Source organism: Scomber scombrus, chromosome 9 (genome assembly GCF_963691925.1).
Source record: "Scomber scombrus chromosome 9, fScoSco1.1, whole genome shotgun sequence".
Lineage (NCBI taxonomy): Eukaryota > Metazoa > Chordata > Actinopteri > Scombriformes > Scombridae > Scomber > Scomber scombrus.
In genome coordinates, this window is record NC_084978.1 from 17,347,434 (window position 1) to 17,364,822 (window position 17,389).

The window sequence follows — 17,389 nt, forward strand, 5'->3', positions numbered from 1 at the left end:
TGAATGGAGCCTGTGCTTATAAATCGACCAGCTCTAATTGCACAAAGTTTCTTAATATTAAGATAAAAGAGAAAAAGTGTTTTTCAGCGAATTTCAAGAAAATATTATTTTTCTAAATATCACGACTGATGCTGATGGTGAAATAATATGATAACCCGATGTATGAATTAAATAATAATAATACAGATAAATACAGAGAGAATACTACATTCTAAATAGTGAAAAATAATATAGACAGGGAAAAAAGCGAGAAAAAAACAATCGTTTATGGTTCTTTTGTTGGTAGTTGAATCATTGCTGTTTTTCCATATAAATTGTGTATGTAGTTAGTTTTCTAAATGAAAACCAATTCCCGCTTGCTAACCGATCTCAATAATGTCGAAATAATAAAATAGATACAAATCTGCATGATACAATCTTTGATAACTGTTAACTTCCACTAAATAAGCAATTAAATTCCACCTGCTGAAGATAATCTTAACTCGTGTTCAAGCTTCTGCCAGAAACAACAGCCAGGCTGTGGCTAAATGTGAGTTAATATTCAATTTTACTATTGTGTCGTTTTCAAAGATATGTAAAGTATTTAATTGAGAATATTTACAGTTTTCCTTGCAGGAGATGTCGTGCAGAAAGTTAGCGAGAATTGATTAATTGACCAACTTTCCAGCACCATGGACAGCGAAACCGAAGCACCTCTGAAATCCGTTCAAGTGCAATTTCTCTAAATACTGTCAGAAAAAAGAAACGAAAAAAAAAACGGAAAAACGAGAATATGGAACATGGAGAATTCAAGAAATTACTCACCAAGGTTGACATTTGAGAGCAGGTCCCTGTCAGCTGCTTTTCCATCTGTGGTGTATCTGCCCCTGCTCCATCCACACTCACTAAACTTGGACTCATCGGTTGCATATATTTCATGTCACTCTTTCTGGAGTCAGTCGTCCTGCACACCTCGTAATTGTACACGTGTTGGAGAGTCCCTGTCCCCAAAGTGTCTGAGTAACGTGGTGGATAATATGGAATCACAGGGAGATTGGAGTGATACAGGATGCGAGACTGTCTCCATCTGTAGATTTTCACTGATATAATAACCACTAAACACGTGATGAAGAGGAAGGAAACTACAGCCAGAGCCAACACTAAGTAAAAAGTCAGGTTATCATTGTACTCCTTGTCGTGTGTAAAGTCAGTGAACTCTGACAGCACTTCAGGGAAGCTGTCCGCCACCGCCACGTTAACAATGACTGTAGCTGAACGAGAGGGCTGCCCGTTGTCCTCCACTATAACAGTCAGTCTTTGTTTCACAGCATCTTTATCAGTCACCTGGCGGATAGTTCTTATTTCTCCATTCTGTAAGCCCACTTCAAACAGCGCCCTGTCTGTGGCTTTCTGTAGTTTATAGGAGAGCCAGGCATTCTGTCCAGAATCCACATCCACAGCCACCACTTTAGTCACCAGATAGCCCACATCTGCTGAACGAGGCACCATTTCCGCCACCACAGAGCCACCGGTCTGGACTGGGTACAGAACCTGAGGGGGGTTGTCGTTCTGGTCCTGGATTATTATTTTCACTGTAGCAACTGAACTCAGAGGAGGAGATCCAGCATCACGTGCAGTCACATTGAATTCAAACCATTTGATTTGTTCATAATCAAACGACCTCACTGCATGAACGACACCGTTTTCTGAGTTTATGGACAGTAATGACGACACAGCTACTCCATTAATCTCTTTCTCCTCAAGAAAGTAAGACACTCGGGCGTTTTGGCCCCAGTCTGCATCACTAGCACTGAGAGTAAACACAGAGAACCCGGGAGAGTTATTCTCTGGTACAGTCTTACTATATTCTGACTGCTTGAATTTGGGTGGGCTGTCATTCACGTCAGACACTTTAACATTAATGTTTTTGCTACTAGAAAGAGGCGGAGAGCCTTGGTCAGAGACGGTTATGGTGATATTATACTCAGGAATACTTTCTCTGTCTAAGAAGTCTTCTGTTACTATTGTATAATATCCTGTTAATGAAGATTCAATTTTGAAAGGTACGTTAGAGGTTATGGAGCACTTGACAACACCGTTACCATCAGAGTCTTCATCATCCACGTTAACAACAGCTATAGTTGTACCGGGAGGAGAGTCCTCCGATATAGAGTTAGAAAATGACATAAGCTGTATTGTAGGGACATTGTCATTTTCATCAAGTATTTTAACAATAACTTTGCACGTATCTGTAAATCCCCCGTGGTCACTAGCCTTAACATTTAATTGGTAAGTTTTAGATTTTTCAAAATCCAGTTTACCTGTAACTTTAATCTCTCCTGTTTTCATATTTACTTCAAACAGCTTCTTCGCCTCTTTAGCGACATGAGCGATAGAATAAATTACTTCACTACTGAGTCCTTCATCTGCGTCATTTGCACTAACAGTGGTTACCACCGTTCCTTCGGGAGAATTTTCTCTGACATCTGCTTTATAAACAGGCTGTCTGCACACTGGCGCATTATCGTTAACATCAAGCACAGTGATATGAATATGTACTGTCCCTGATCTGTGTGGTTCACCGCCATCTGAAGCAATCAATACGAGTGAATGAATCTCCTCTTTCTCTCGGTCTAACGGATTCTTTAAAATCATTTCGATAAATTTGCCTCCATCAGGTTGACTCTGTATTTCCAATTTAAAATGATCTGAGGGTTTAAGTGTGTATTTCTGAATATTATTAAAACCAACATCAGGATCGTCTGCACTCTCTAGTGAGAAGCGGGTCCCCGCTGCAGCATTTTCGGCAATTTTCAAATTGATTTCATCCTTTGGGAACGACGGACTGTTATCATTAATATCTGTTACCTCCACTGTTACCCGATAAAGATGGATTGGATTTTCTAAAATAACCTCAAAACTGAAGCTACAGGGCGTCGTCTGTCCACAAAGCTCTTCTCGGTCGATTCGCTCTTTAATAACAAGTGTGCCTTTGTCTCGGTTTAAATCCACATACTGTCGACTTCCTTTTGTAATAATACGAGCTTTACCTGATATGAGCCTCGCAACATCCAAGCCTAAATCTCTAGCAATATTTCCAACGAAAGACCCTTCTGCCTGCTCCTCCGGTATGGAATACCGAGCCTGCCCGGTCACTGAGCTCAGCTTGAAAAGACAAAGAATGACAAACAGTGCTTGCCATCGGCCTCTGCAGACGGTTATCCACATCCACCCCATCATAAATCCAAAGAGTACACACGTAGTAATCCTTTTATATGGAAAATTGTTGAAACCAAATCCAAATATGTATAAGATAACGGTATTTTCAGCAGTGAAATTCAAGGAGAAATGCTATCATTGAAGTGTTGACGGGCCAGACTGTCCTCTTACCAACCAGTGAAACAGTGAGAGGAATAAAGGGGTGGACCGTTTTTGCTTATTTGGAAAGTTAGTCAGTGATGAATCAACAGCGGCGCTCAGAGCCCATCCAGGGTAATGTATTTGATGTGTAAATGATTAGGAATAGTTAAAATGACGTATTAAACCTTACAGGTTGTTTTTATTCTTATTTGGATAGTTTTTTAATTATATTTTATGTGGGGGACTTATGAATGGAGCCTGTTCGTATAAATCGACCACCTATAATTCCACAAAAGTATCGTAATATTAAGATTATAGAGATAACGTGTTTTTCAGCGAATTTCAAGAAGATATTATTTTTGTAAATATCACGACTGATGCTGATGGTGAACCAATTTGATAACCCAATGTATAAACATAATAATAATAATAATAATAATAATAATAATAATAATAATAATAATAATAATAATAATAATAATACAGTTAAATACAGAAACAATACTACATTCCAAATACTGAAAAATAATATGGATAGGGAAAAAAGCGATAAAAGAAACAATCGTTTATGGTCATTTTGTTGGTAGTTGTATCATTGTTGTTTTTCCATGTAAATTGTGTATGTAGTTAGTTTTCTAAATGAAAACCAATTCCCGCTTACTAACAGGTCTCAGGAATGCTGAAATAATAAAAGAGATACAAATCTGCATGATACAATCTTTGATTACTGTTAACTCCTGCTGAATAATAGATTAAACTCCACCTGCTGAAGATAATCTTAACTCGTGTTCAAACTTCTGCCAGAAACAACAGCCAGTCTGTGGTTAAATGTGAAGTAATATTCAATTTTACTATTGTGTCGTTTTCAAAGACATGTAAAGTGTTTAATTGAGAATATTTACAGTTTTCCTTGCAGGAGATGTCGTGCAGAAAGTTAGCGAGAATTGATTAATTGACCAACTTTCCAGCACCATGGACAGCGAAACCGAGGCACCTCTGAAATCCGTTCAAGTGCACTTTCTCTAAATACTGTCAGAAAAAAGAAACGAAAAAAAAACGGAAAAACGAGAATATGGAGCATGGAGAAATCAAGAAATTACTCACCAAGGTTGACATTTGAGAGCAGGTCCCTGTCAGCTGCTTTTCCACCTGTGTTGTATCTGCCCCTGCTCCATCCACACTCACTAAACTTGGACTCATCGGTTGCATATATTTCATGTCACTCTTTCTGGAGTCACTTGTCCTGCACACCTCATAATTGTACACGTGTTGGAGAGTCCCTGTCCCCAAAGTGTCTGAGTAACGTGGTGGATAATATGGAATCACAGGGAGATTGGAGTGATACAGGATGCGAGACTGTCTCCATCTGTAGATTTTCACTGATATAATAACCACTAAACACGTGATGAAGAGGAAGGAAACTACAGCCAGAGCCAACACTAAGTAAAAAGTCAGGTTATCATTGTACTCCTGGTCGTGTGCAAAGTCAGTGAACTCTGACAGCACTTCAGGGAAGCTGTCCGCCACCGCCACGTTAACAATGACTGTAGCTGAACGAGAGGGCTGCCCGTTGTCCTCAACTAAAACAGTCAGTCTTTGTTTCACAGCATCTTTATCAGTCACCTGGCGGATAGTTCTTATTTCTCCATTCTGTAAGCCCACTTCAAACAGCGCCCTGTCTGTGGCTTTCTGCAGTTTATAGGAGAGCCAGGCATTCTGTCCAGAATCCACATCCACAGCCACCACTTTAGTCACCAGATAGCCCATATCTGCTGAACGAGGAACCATTTCAGCCACCAGAGAACCACCAGTCTGGACTGGGTACAAAACTTGAGGGGGGTTGTCGTTCTGGTCCTGGATTATTATTTTCACTGTAGCAACCGAACTCAGAGGAGGAGATCCGGCATCACGCGCAGTCACATTGAATTCAAACCATTTGATTTGTTCATAATCAAACGACCTCACTGCATGAACGACACCGTTTTCTGAGTTTATGGACACTAATGACGACACAGATACTCCATTAATCTCTTTCTCCTCCAGGAAGTAAGACACTCGAGCGTTTTGACCCCAGTCTGCATCACTAGCACTGATAGTAAACACAGATAATCCGGGAGAGTTGTTCTCTGGTACAGTCTTACTATATTCTGACTGCTTGAATTTGGGTGGGCTGTCATTCACGTCAGACACTTTAACATTAATGTTTTTACTGTTAGACAGAGGCGGAGAGCCTTGGTCAGAGACGGTTATGGTGATATTATACTCAGGAATACTTTCTCTGTCTAAGAAGTCTTCTGTTACTATTGTATAATATCCTGTTAATGAAGACTCAATTTTGAAAGGTACGTCAGAAATAATGGAGCACTTGACAACACCGTTACCATCAGAGTCTTCATCATCCACGTTAACAACAGCTATAGTTGTACCGGGGGGAGAATCCTCCGATATAGAGTTAGAAAATGACATAAGCTGTATTGTAGGGACATTGTCATTTTCATCAAGTATTTGAACAATAACTTTGCACGTATCTGTATATCCCCCGTGGTCACTAGCCTGAACATTTAATTGATAGGTCTTAGATTTTTCAAAATCTAGTTTACCTGTAACTTTAATCTCTCCTGTTTTAGAATTTACTTCAAACAGCTGCTTCGCCTCTTTAGCGACATGGGGAAAAGAATAAGTGACTTCACCATTGACTCCTTTATCTGCATCATTTGCACTAACAGTGGTTACCACCGATCCTTCAGGAGAATTTTCCCTGATATCTGCTTTATAAACAGGCTGGCTACACACTGGCGCATTATCGTTTGCATCTAGAACATATATCTGAATATGCACTGTCCCTGATCTGTGTGGCTCACCGCCATCTGAAGCAATCAACACGAGTGAGTGAGTCTCCTCTTTTTCACGATCTAGCGGAGTCTGTAAAACCATTTCAATAAATGTGCCTCCATCTGCTTGGCTCTGTATCTCCAATTTGAAATGATCTGAGGGTTTAAGTGTGTATTTCTGAATATCATTAATACCAACATCGGGATCGTCTGCACTCACCAAAGAGAAACGAGTTCCTAAAGCAACGCTTTCAGCAATTTTCAAATTGATTTCATCCTTTGGGAACGACGGACTGTTATCATTAATGTCTGTTACCTCCACTGTTACCCGATAAAGCTGAATTGGATTTTCTAAAATAACCTCAAAACTGAAGCTACAGGGCGTCGTCTGTCCACAAAGCTCTTCTCGGTCGATTCGCTCTTTAATAACAAGTGTGCCTTTGTCTCGGTTTAAATCCACATACTGTCGACTTCCTTTTGTAATAATGCGAGCTTTACCTGATATGAGTCTCGCCACATCCAAGCCTAAATCTCTAGCAATATTTCCAACGAAAGACCCTTCTGCCTGCTCCTCCGGTATGGAATACCGAGCCTGCCCGGTCACTGAGCTCAGCTTGAAAAGACAAAGAATGACAAACAGTGCTTGCCATCGGCCTCTGCAGACGGTTATCCACATCCACCCCATCATAAATCCAAGAGTACACACGCAGTAATCCTTCTATATGGAAAATTGTGGTAATAAAATCCAAAAAATGAAGAGATAATGGTATTTTCAGCAGTGAAATTCAAGGAGAAATGCTATCATTGAAACGTTGACGGGCCAGACCGTCCTCTTACCAACCAGTGAAACAGTGAGAGGAATAAAGGGGTGGACCGTTGCTGCTTATTTGAACAGTTAGTCAGTGATGAATCAACAGCGGCACTCAGAGCACGTCCAGGGTAATGTATTTGATATGAACATTATTAGGAACAGTTAAAATTATATATTAAAACTTTATAAATTAGATTGATATTATTATCATAAAGATCTCTTTGAAATAAAGTTTTGGATGGGGAGCATTATGAATGAGAACTGTGCTTATAAGTCAGCATGTTTTGTTCCACAAAAGTATCTTACGTTTAAAGAGAAATCGTTTTTTCTTTCGAAAACATTTAATTAAAACTTGTTTTTTTAAATGTTGTGTATGTCACCAAATATATCCCGTGGTATGAATTGCAAAATCAATAAATAATTACCACAACGACTTTAAATACATATCGAGTACTACATTGAGAATATTAAAAAAAAAATATCATGAATCCGGCAAAAACGGTAGAATAGGTTTTTCTGGTCCTTTCTTTTCCGTTGTATAATCGTATTTTTCCTTGTAAATTATGTACCTAGTGCTTTTTCTTACTGAAACACAATTTCCGGTTGCTGACACCGTTCACGAGAATTTTAAATTGATCAAACAATGAAAACGACTGTATGATTCAAAGTCGCAAAACTCCTACTGCAACACCCCCTCCTTCCCCATTCCTAATTAGGATGTTAAACTCTGGAAATGATAATCTTAACTGGTGCTGAAAAAAACATATAGACTGTGGTAACTATGAAACCACATTCAATTGTCCTAATGTGTCGCTTTTAAAGAAGTGTTTCATTCAGAAAATGTACACCTTGCTTTGCACTACAAGTTGTACATGAAGTTACTTCAAAATGAATCCATCAACATTACCAGCACCATAGACAGCGTCAAGAGTCAAAGTCGTGCACGTGCAATTTGTTGTAATTACTTTAGGAGAAAAAAGTTACTGGACAACTAGAACATGGGGAAAGGAGGATTTAATAAATTACTCACCAATGTTGACATTAGAGAGCAGGTCCCTGACAGCTGCTTTTCCACCTGCGGTGTATCAGCCTCAGCTCCATCCACACTCACTAAACTTTGACTCATCGGTTGCATATATTTCATGTCACTCTTTCTGGAGTCACTTGTCCTGCACACCTCGTAATTGTACACGTGTTGGAGAGTCCCTGTCCCCAAAGTGTCTGAGTAACGTGGTGGATAATATGGAATCACAGGGAGATTAGAGTGATACAGGATGCAAGACTGTCTCCATCTGTAGATTTTCACTGATATAATAACCACTAAACACGTGATGAAGAGGAAGGAAACTACAGCCAGAGCCAACACTAAGTAAAAAGTCAGGTTATCATTGTACTCCTTGTCGTGTGCAAAGTCAGTGAACTCTGACAGCACTTCAGGGAAGCTGTCCGCCACCGCCACGTTAACAATGACTGTAGCTGAACGAGAGGGCTGCCCGTTGTCCTCAACTAAAACAGTCAGTCTTTGTTTCACAGCATCTTTATCAGTCACCTGGCGGGTAGTTCTTATTTCTCCATTCTGTAAGCCCACTTCAAACAGCGCCCTGTCTGTGGCTTTCTGTAGTTTATAGGAGAGCCAGGCATTCTGTCCAGAATCCACATCCACAGCCACCACTTTAGTCACCAGATAGCCCACATCTGCTGAACGAGGAACCATTTCAGCCACCAGAGAGCCACCAGTCTGGACTGGGTACAAAACTTGAGGGGGGTTGTCGTTCTGGTCCTGGATTATTATTTTCACTGTCACATTGCTACTGAGTGGAGGAGAGCCTCCATCCTGCGCTTTCACAGTGAGGTAAAGTTCTTTGATTTGTTCATAATCAAACGAACGCACCGCGTGTAAAATCCCAGTTTCAGAGTTTATGGACAAATAGTTAGACACGGGATTGCCGCTGATTTGTGTGTCCTCAAGAAAATAAGAGATCCTGGCGTTTTGATTCCAATCAGAGTCGCGCGCGCTGACAGTGATGACGGACACTCCAGGGGAATTATTCTCTGTGACGTAGGCAGAATAGGAGTTCTTGTCGAACAATGGCCCATTGTCATTTACGTCAGAGATACTAAGTTGCAATGTGACGGAGCTGGAAAGAGGAGGGGACCCTGAGTCGGTGGCTATTATTGTAATATCATATTCAGAAATAGTCTCTCTATCAAAATGCTGGTCTGCCACCAAATTATAGTAGTTCGTTAATGACGACTGGATTTGAAAGGGAAGCGTTTTGTCTATAGTACATTTTATCTGTCCGTTTTTCTCTGAGTCGGCGTCTTTGACATTGATGACAGCTACTGTCGTGCCAAGGGGAGCATCTTCCGATACAGTATTAGAAAATGACATGATATTAATTACAGGGACATTGTCATTAACGTCACTTACATCAATTATTATTTTACTGGTCCCAGTCAAACCTCCTCGATCCCTTGCCTCTAGCCTGAGCTCATATTTCTTCTCTTTCTCAAAGTCTATAAGCCCTGAAACTGAAATGACACCCGTGTTTTCGTCTACACTAAACATATCGACCGTACTGCCTTTGATTTTCGCAAAACTGAATATTATTTCCCCATTAGAGCCAATGTCTGCATCAGTAGCGTTAACGGTTGTAATATAAGTCCCTTTTGATGCATTTTCCACAACGACGGCCCTGTAAACTGACTGATTGAATACAGGAGCATTGTCGTTTGCGTCTAAAACAGACACATTTATATCCACAGTGCCAGATCTCTGTGGGTTTCCACCGTCGACAGCTATTACTTTCAGAGGAAGATTAGGGTGTTCCTCTCTGTCTAATGGCTTCTGAAGGACCAATTCAGCGTATTTACTGCCGTCTGGATTTGCATGCTGTTTGAGAATAAAATAATTATTCGGAGATATAATGTAATTTTGTAATGCGTTTAATCCAACGTCAGGATCAACTGCGCTTTCAACAGGAAATTTAGCTCCGATTGTAGCAGATTCGCTCATTTCAAACATGATGTCTTTATTTGGAAAGAAGGGGGCATTGTCATTAATATCTAAAATTTCGACAGTTACATGATGAAGTTCAATTGGATTTTCTAAAATGATTTCGAAGCTGAGGCAGCACGGTGTCACGTCTCCACAAAGCTGCTCTCGGTCTATTCTCTCATTCACGACTAGAGTCCCTTTGTCCGTCTTCAGCTCAATGTACTGGATGTTTTCCCCACTCACGATACGGGCACGGCCAGAGCGAAGCCGTTTCAGATCCAGACCGAGGTCTTGTGCTACATTGCCAATAATAGAGCCCTTTTTCATCTCCTCTGGTATAGAATAACGAATCTGACCAGCCACTCGATCAGCCATGAAAGTAAGCAAAATGAGAAAGCCTACTTCCCATCGTAATATACAAGACAATCGCCATCTTACACTTCTGGTGCAGAGTTGTCCTCGAGGTGCCATACCACATACAGTTCTCGACGAATTATGCGTCCTCACTTGAATAAAATAAACATGAGCATGTAGTCCAGTTTAAACAAACGGTTCTGCTTCTCGTATATTTCAAAGACACGTGTAAATGATCGCCTCATAACGACCTGTCCTCCCACGAAGGACAGTATATCTACTGAAGATCAGTGAGGGAGGAGAAAAGGCAGATTGTTAACACTCAAATTGTTTTGCTGACCAACAGCGTCACTTAGAGCCCAAAAGCTGAACTCCTCACACTGTGAAGTTAAGGCCAAGTATACATCCCTTTTCAATATAAACAGGTACTCTTAAATTGTTTACTATAATTACATTTGCATCCAATTAAAAGAAAAAGAGAGTTTAAATTGAAGGACGAAACCAGCAGCAGAAAACGATACACAAACTGCAGTGACATCCCATACAATGTTGCAATGTTAAAGATACGAAGTGACAGGCACATGGTGACTGATGGAAAAGTATAGGAATGTCGCTGTCTATGGTACTGAAACGAGCAGGGTTACTAATGAAGTGAATTGAGAACAGGAGCACAAGAAAAGATGTGGACAATCAATTACTGGTATTGCACGGAACTCAGTATTAAGGTCTTATGCAGGTCAACACGTAAGCCTCAGCTGTCTGTTGATCAATTTAAGTCCAAACATATAGCAGGTTTAAACAGTTAACAGTTCACGAAAACAGATATTGTGTCTTTGACTCTGATGATAAAGCTGAACTAACCTCAAGAGGAGACTCTGGTTCATCCAGGATGCTCCTTTCACTCTGTATCCGCTGCATCGTCCCTGTAGAACTGGGGTCCATTATCAGCACGTTTTGACTACCAGCTCTGCCGAACTTACAGTCACTCTTTCTGGAGTCAGTCGTCCTGCACACCTCGTAATTGTACACGTGTTGGAGAGTCCCTGTCCCCAAAGTGTCTGAGTAACGTGGTGGATAATATGGAATCACAGGGAGATTGGAGTGATACAGGATGCGAGACTGTCTCCATCTGTAGATCTTCACGGATATAATAACCACTAAACACGTGATGAAGAGGAAGGAAACTACAGCCAGAGCCAACACTAAGTAAAACGTCAGGTTGTCATTGTAATCCTTGTCGTGTGTAAAGTCAGTGAACTCTGATAGCACTTCAGGGAAGCTGTCCGCCACCGCCACGTTAACAATGACTGTAGCTGAACGAGAGGGCTGCCCGTTGTCCTCCACTATAACAGTCAGTCTTTGTTTCACAGCATCTTTATCAGTCACCTGGCGGATAGTTCTTATTTCTCCATTCTGTAAGCCCACTTCAAACAGCGCCCTGTCTGTGGCTTTCTGCAGTTTATAGGAGAGCCAGGCATTCTGTCCAGAGTCCACATCCACAGCCACCACTTTAGTCACCAGATAGCCCACATCTACTGAACGAGGAACCATTTCAGCCACCACAGAGCCACCAGTCTGGACTGGGTACAGAACCTGAGGGGGGTTGTCGTTCTGGTCTTGGATTATTATTTTCACAGTTACATTGCTACTGAGTGGAGGAGAGCCTCCATCCTGTGCTTTGATCATTAAAATAATATGTTTGATTTGTTCATAATCCAAAGCGCGCACTGCATGTATTACTCCACTTTCTGAATTGATAGAAACATATTCAGAAACAGGAGATCCACCGATATTAGTATTTTCCAGAATATAAGAAATACGAGCATTTTGATTTTCATCAGGATCTTTAGCCTTAACAGTGAGAACAGAAACTCCTGGAGAGTTATTCTCTGTCATAAACGCACTGTAAACGCTTTGTGGAAACACTGGAGCATTATCATTTACATCTGAAACTTTTAAATAAAATGTTCTTTTTGTTGAGAGAGGAGGCCTTCCTGCATCTGTTGCAACTACAGTGATATTATACTGTGACACACGTTCACGATCGAATACGGTATCTGTTAGCAACGTGTAGTAATTTCTTAAATTGGATTTAATCTTGAAAGGTGCATTTTGTTCTATTTTGCAATTCACTCTTCCGTTTTCACCCGAATCAAGATCTTTTACATTTATAATACCAATAGTGGTACCAGGAGGGGAGTCCTCTGACACAGGACTAGTGAATGACATGACGCTTATGACAGGGGCGTTGTCATTTACATCACTTACTTCAATTATCACTTTACTTGAATCCGTCAAGCCCCCCTGATCCTTTGCATCTATTCTGAGCTCATATTTTTTATCCATTTCAAAATCTATTTGGCCAGAAACAGATAATACACCAGAAACTGGATCGATGGACAACAAATCGGCAATATTGCTCTTCACGTTTGAAATAGAATATGTGATATAACCATTAGATCCACTATCTGCGTCTGTAGCATTAACAGTAACAATTTGAGTGCCCTTTGCTGCATTTTCTATCACCGTTGCTTTATAAACTGACTGGTTAAAAACGGGCGCATTGTCATTGGCATCTAAAACCATTATGTTTATATTAACGGTGCCAGATCTCTGTGGATTGCCACCATCCATCGCTATAAGCTTTAAAGAAAGATGGGGAACCTCCTCTCTATCTAACTGCTTCTGGAGCACCATCTCAGCATATTTACTCCCGTCTGGATTTACATGCTGCTTTAACAAGAAATTGTCGTTTGAAGTTAAAACGTAATTTTGCAGGCCATTGACGCCTACGTCAGGATCCTCTGCACTGTCCAACACAAATCGCGCACCAAGATTAGCTGACTCGCTTATGTCCAACATGATATTTGATTTCTTGAATACTGGAGGATGGTCATTCACGTCTAACACTTCAATTGTTACGTGGTGTAGCTCCATAGGATTTTCTAAAATGATTTCGAAGCTGAAACTACACGGCATTACATCTCTACAAAGCTGCTCTCGGTCTATTCTCTCATTCACGACTAGAATCCCTTTGTCTGTCTTCAGCTCGGTGTACTGGATGTTTTCTCCGGTCACTATACGGGCCCGACCAGAATGGAGCCTTTTCAGATCCAAACCAAGATCCTGCGCTACATTACCAATGAGAGAGCCCTTCTTCATCTCCTCTGGTATAGAGTAGCGGATCTGGCCAGCGACGACACTGAAGTAGTACAGCCAAAAAAGAAGCATTACCCATAGAGGTCCATGATAGAAACGCCATTTGCAGAGTGGCTGCCGACATGCCATGCCAGAACAGAACATTTCCGAGGAAAAAGAGCTGATAAACTCCGATTTGAAGTTAATAGCGTCCACTCTTCCAGATGTGCCTTTATTCACAAAGAAGAAACAAAGCCAGTAGACACGAAAAAAACCTTTTTTCCCCGAAATATATATGAGTCCCGATGCTCCTTCTGAGACTAGATTACTGGGATCTTACAATGAACGTCACTACACTGCAACACAGAGACAACTGGTTGAAATTATATTCTTGATCAACAGCGTCACTTAGAGTCCAAAACTTGAACACCAAATGGTTAAGAAGTAAATAATAAAGTGTTTACCCGAAGCATAAGTATAAATATGTATCTGTGTAACAGCACTGGAAATTATTTGTCAAAACCAATTTGATTTAATTTATAGAGGATAAAAATCACGAAATATTTATAAATGTTGAAATATATGCCTAAAAAATTCATGTTAGTAATACTACTACTACTATTACGAAGAAGAAGAAGAAGAAGAAGAAGAAGAATGAAAAATAAAATAAATTAAAAATAATAATAACTACTAACTAATAATAACTACTACTACTACTACTACTACTACTACTACTACTACTACTACTACTACTACTACTACTACTACTACTACTACTACTACTACTAAGAAGAAGAAGAAGAAGAAGAAGAAGAAGAAGAAGAAGAAGAAGAAGAAGAAGAAGAAGAAGAAGAAGAAGAAGAAGAAGAAGAAGAAGAAGAAGAAGAAGAAGAAGAAGAAGAAGAAGAAGAAGAAGAAGAAGAAGAAGAAGAAGAAGAAGAAGAAGAAGAAGAAGAAGAAGAAGAAGAAGAAGAAGAAGAAGAAGAATGAAAAATAAAATAAATTAAAAATAATAATAATACCATATTGTTACTGTTTTGATTTTGTTTTTAATTGGCGGTGGTGGTTAGAGTAGTCATACTTGTATGTTAGCATTTATGAATAAATTATGAACGAAGTGTAAAACCTTCAACCTACAGATCACCTAATGGGAACTGTCCGTGCTGTAGTGCTGAAAAAAACCGTGTGCAATTCTATTCGGTGGAACAGCAATCAACGAGCAGTTTATTTCAGTTCATAAAAATACTATTTCCAGGACTAAAGATTAAAACTATTGCACCTCACCTCTAGAGGAGAGTCTGGTTCATCCAGGATGCTCTTTTCACTTTGTATCCGCTGCATTGTCCCTGTAGAACTGGGGTCCATTATCAGCACGTTCTGACTACCAGCTCTGCCGAACTTACAGTCACTCTTTCTGGAGTCAGTCGTCCTGCACACCTCGTAATTGTACACGTGTTGGAGAGTCCCTGTCCCCAAAGTGTCTGAGTAACGTGGTGGATAATATGGAATCACAGGGAGATTGGAGTGATACAGGCTGCGAGACTGTCTCCATCTGTAGATTTTCACGGATATAATAACCACTAAACACGTGATGAAGAGGAAGGAAACTACAGCCAGAGCCAAAACTAAGTAAAAAGTCAGGTTGTCATTGTACTCCTTGTCATGAGTAAAGTCAGTGAACTCTGACAGAACTTCAGGGAAGCTGTCCGCCACCGCCACGTTAACAATGACTGTAGCTGAACGAGAGGGCTGACCGTTGTCCTCCACTATAACAGTCAGTCTTTGTTTCACAGCATCTTTATCAGTCACCTGGCGGATAGTTCTTATTTCTCCATTCTGTAAGCCCACTTCAAACAGCGCCCTGTCTGTGGCTTTCTGCAGTTTATAGGAGAGCCAGGCATTCTGTCCAGAGTCCACATCCACAGCCACCACTTTAGTCACCAGATAGCCCACATCTGCTGAACGAGGCACCATTTCAGCCACAAAAGAGCCACCAGTCTGGACCGGGTACAGAACCTGAGGGGGGTTGTCGTTCTGGTCCTGGATCATTATTTTCACTGTCACATTGCTACTGAGTGGGGGGGAGCCTCCATCCTGTGCTTTGATAATTAAAATAAGCTGTTTGATTTGCTCATAATCCAAAATGCGCACTGCATGTATTACTCCACTTTCCGAATTGATAGAAACATATTCAGAAACAGGAGATCCACCGATATTAGTATTCTCCAGAATATAAGAAATACGAGCATTTTGATTTTCATCAGGATCTTTAGCCTTAACAGTGAGAACAGAAACGCCCGGAGAGTTATTCTCTGTCATAAACGCACTGTAAACGCTTTGTAGAAACACTGGAGCGTTGTCATTTACATCTGAAACTTTTAAATAAAATGTTCTTTTTGTTGAGAGAGGAGGCCTTCCTGCATCTGTTGCAACTACAGTGATATTATACTCTGAAACACTTTCACGATCTAATACGGTATCTGTTAGCAACGTGTAGTAATTTCTTAAATTGGATTTAATCTTGAAAGGTGCATTATGTTCTATTTTACAATTGACTTGTCCGTTTTCACCCGAATCAAGATCTTTTACATTTATAATGCCAATAGTGGTACCAGGAGGGGAGTCCTCTGACACAGGACTAGTGAATGACATGACGCTTATGACAGGGGCGTTGTCATTTACATCACTTACTTCAATTATCACTTTACTTGAATCCGTCAAGCCTCCCTGATCCTTTGCATCTATTCTGAGTTCGTACTTTTTGTCTTTTTCATAATCAATAGAACCGATTATTAAAATGACGCCAGTTCTTTCATCCAAACTAAACAAATCACCGAGACCACTGTTGAGATCTGAGAAATAATATGTTACTATACTATTTGACCCGAAATCCGCATCACTAGCATTGACACTGGTTACGTAAGTATCTTTAGGAGCATTTTCCATAACTGTAGCTTTGTACACAGATTGATTAAATACAGGTGCATTATCATTGGCATCAAGTACAGTGATATCTATGTTTACTGTACCAGATCTCTGTGGGGTTCCGCCGTCTACAGCTATTAACTTTAGAGACAGACTGGGCTGCTTCTCTCTATCTAATGGCTTCTGAAGTATCATCTCAGCATATTTCTTACCATCTGCATTAGAGTTCTGTTTCAAAACGAAATTGTCATTCTCGGTCAAAAAATACTCCCTAAGTCCATTAACACCAACATCTGGGTCTTCTGCACTTGTCAATGAAAAACGAGCGCCAGCATTAGCTATTTCACTGATTTCAAAATGAATGATATCTCTTTTGAAGGTGGGCGAATGATCATTTATGTCTGTTATTTCAACTGTGATTTGATGTAGCTCCATAGGGTTTTCTAAAATCATCTCAAAGCTGAAGCTGCACGGCGTCACGTCCCCACAAAGCTGCTCTCGGTCTATTCTCTCATTCACGACTAGAATCCCTTTGTCTGTCTTCAGCTCGGTGTAGTGGATGCTCTCTCCGGTCACGATACGGGCCCGTCCAGAACGAAGCCTTTTCAAATCCAAACCAAGGTCTTGTGCTACATTACCAATGACGGAGCCTTTCTTCATTTCCTCCGGGATTGAATATCGGATATGTCCGCTGACCATATAGTTAAGATAACAAAGAATAAACAAAAGCTGCCAAATCAGTCCGCAGCCAAAGCGCCATTTTACGCACTGGGTGTAGGGTGGTATTCTACATGCCATAGCAAAAGGAAGAAAAGCGAAAATATACTCAAAAACGATCCAAACAAAGATAGTTATTCTGAAAAATACATTCAAACTGGTTTTGGCTTTCCAGTTGAGCACTTCTGTATATCTGAATGGATATATCACTTAACACGAGTCTGTTTTCTTCGAAGCTCAATCGACATAATACACAGTCTCTGTCTTTCTGTTACA

The 17,389-nt window shown here is 40.4% G+C and overlaps 3 protein-coding genes across 4 annotated transcripts in view; all 3 read right to left on the minus strand.

The window, feature by feature from the left end:
• Positions 1-17,389, minus strand: part of LOC133985674 (protocadherin gamma-A12-like) — a 211,230-nt gene that overhangs the window by 147,214 nt on the left and 46,627 nt on the right. The window lies entirely within an intron of this gene.
• On the minus strand, positions 648-13,564 carry LOC133986330 (uncharacterized). Its single transcript, XM_062426158.1, has 6 exons — positions 11,148-13,564; positions 8,012-10,421; positions 4,444-6,888; positions 4,301-4,368; positions 805-3,187; positions 648-728 (listed from the first exon to the last, which is right to left on the minus strand). Exons 1-6 carry the CDS (start codon positions 13,562-13,564, stop codon positions 648-650), a joined length of 9,804 nt encoding a protein of 3,267 aa, XP_062282142.1.
• LOC133986331 (protocadherin beta-4-like) lies at positions 14,729-17,095 on the minus strand. Its single transcript, XM_062426159.1, has 2 exons — positions 16,819-17,095; positions 14,729-15,531 (listed from the first exon to the last, which is right to left on the minus strand). Exons 1-2 carry the CDS (start codon positions 17,093-17,095, stop codon positions 14,729-14,731), a joined length of 1,080 nt encoding a protein of 359 aa, XP_062282143.1.

What these genes read in the sequence shown, in the direction of transcription:
- LOC133986330 (XM_062426158.1), bottom strand. Translation starts at nt 13,564, where the DNA reads ATGCTTCTTTTTTGGCTGTACTACTTCAGTGTCGTCGCTGGCCAGATC. An exon ending in AAGACACAATATCTGTTTTC is followed by an intron (nt 10,422 to 11,147) that starts GTGAACTGTTAA and finishes ACTCTGCACCAG; the next exon opens with AAGTGTAAGATGGCGATTGT. An exon ending in GCTCTCAAATGTCAACCTTG is followed by an intron (nt 4,369 to 4,443) that starts GTGAGTAATTTC and finishes TTTTTCTGACAG; the next exon opens with TATTTAGAGAAAGTGCACTT.
- LOC133986331 (XM_062426159.1), bottom strand. Translation starts at nt 17,095, where the DNA reads ATGGTCAGCGGACATATCCGATATTCAATCCCGGAGGAAATGAAGAAA. An exon ending in AAACCCTATGGAGCTACATC is followed by an intron (nt 15,532 to 16,818) that starts AAATCACAGTTG and finishes GTAGCAATGTGA; the next exon opens with CAGTGAAAATAATGATCCAG.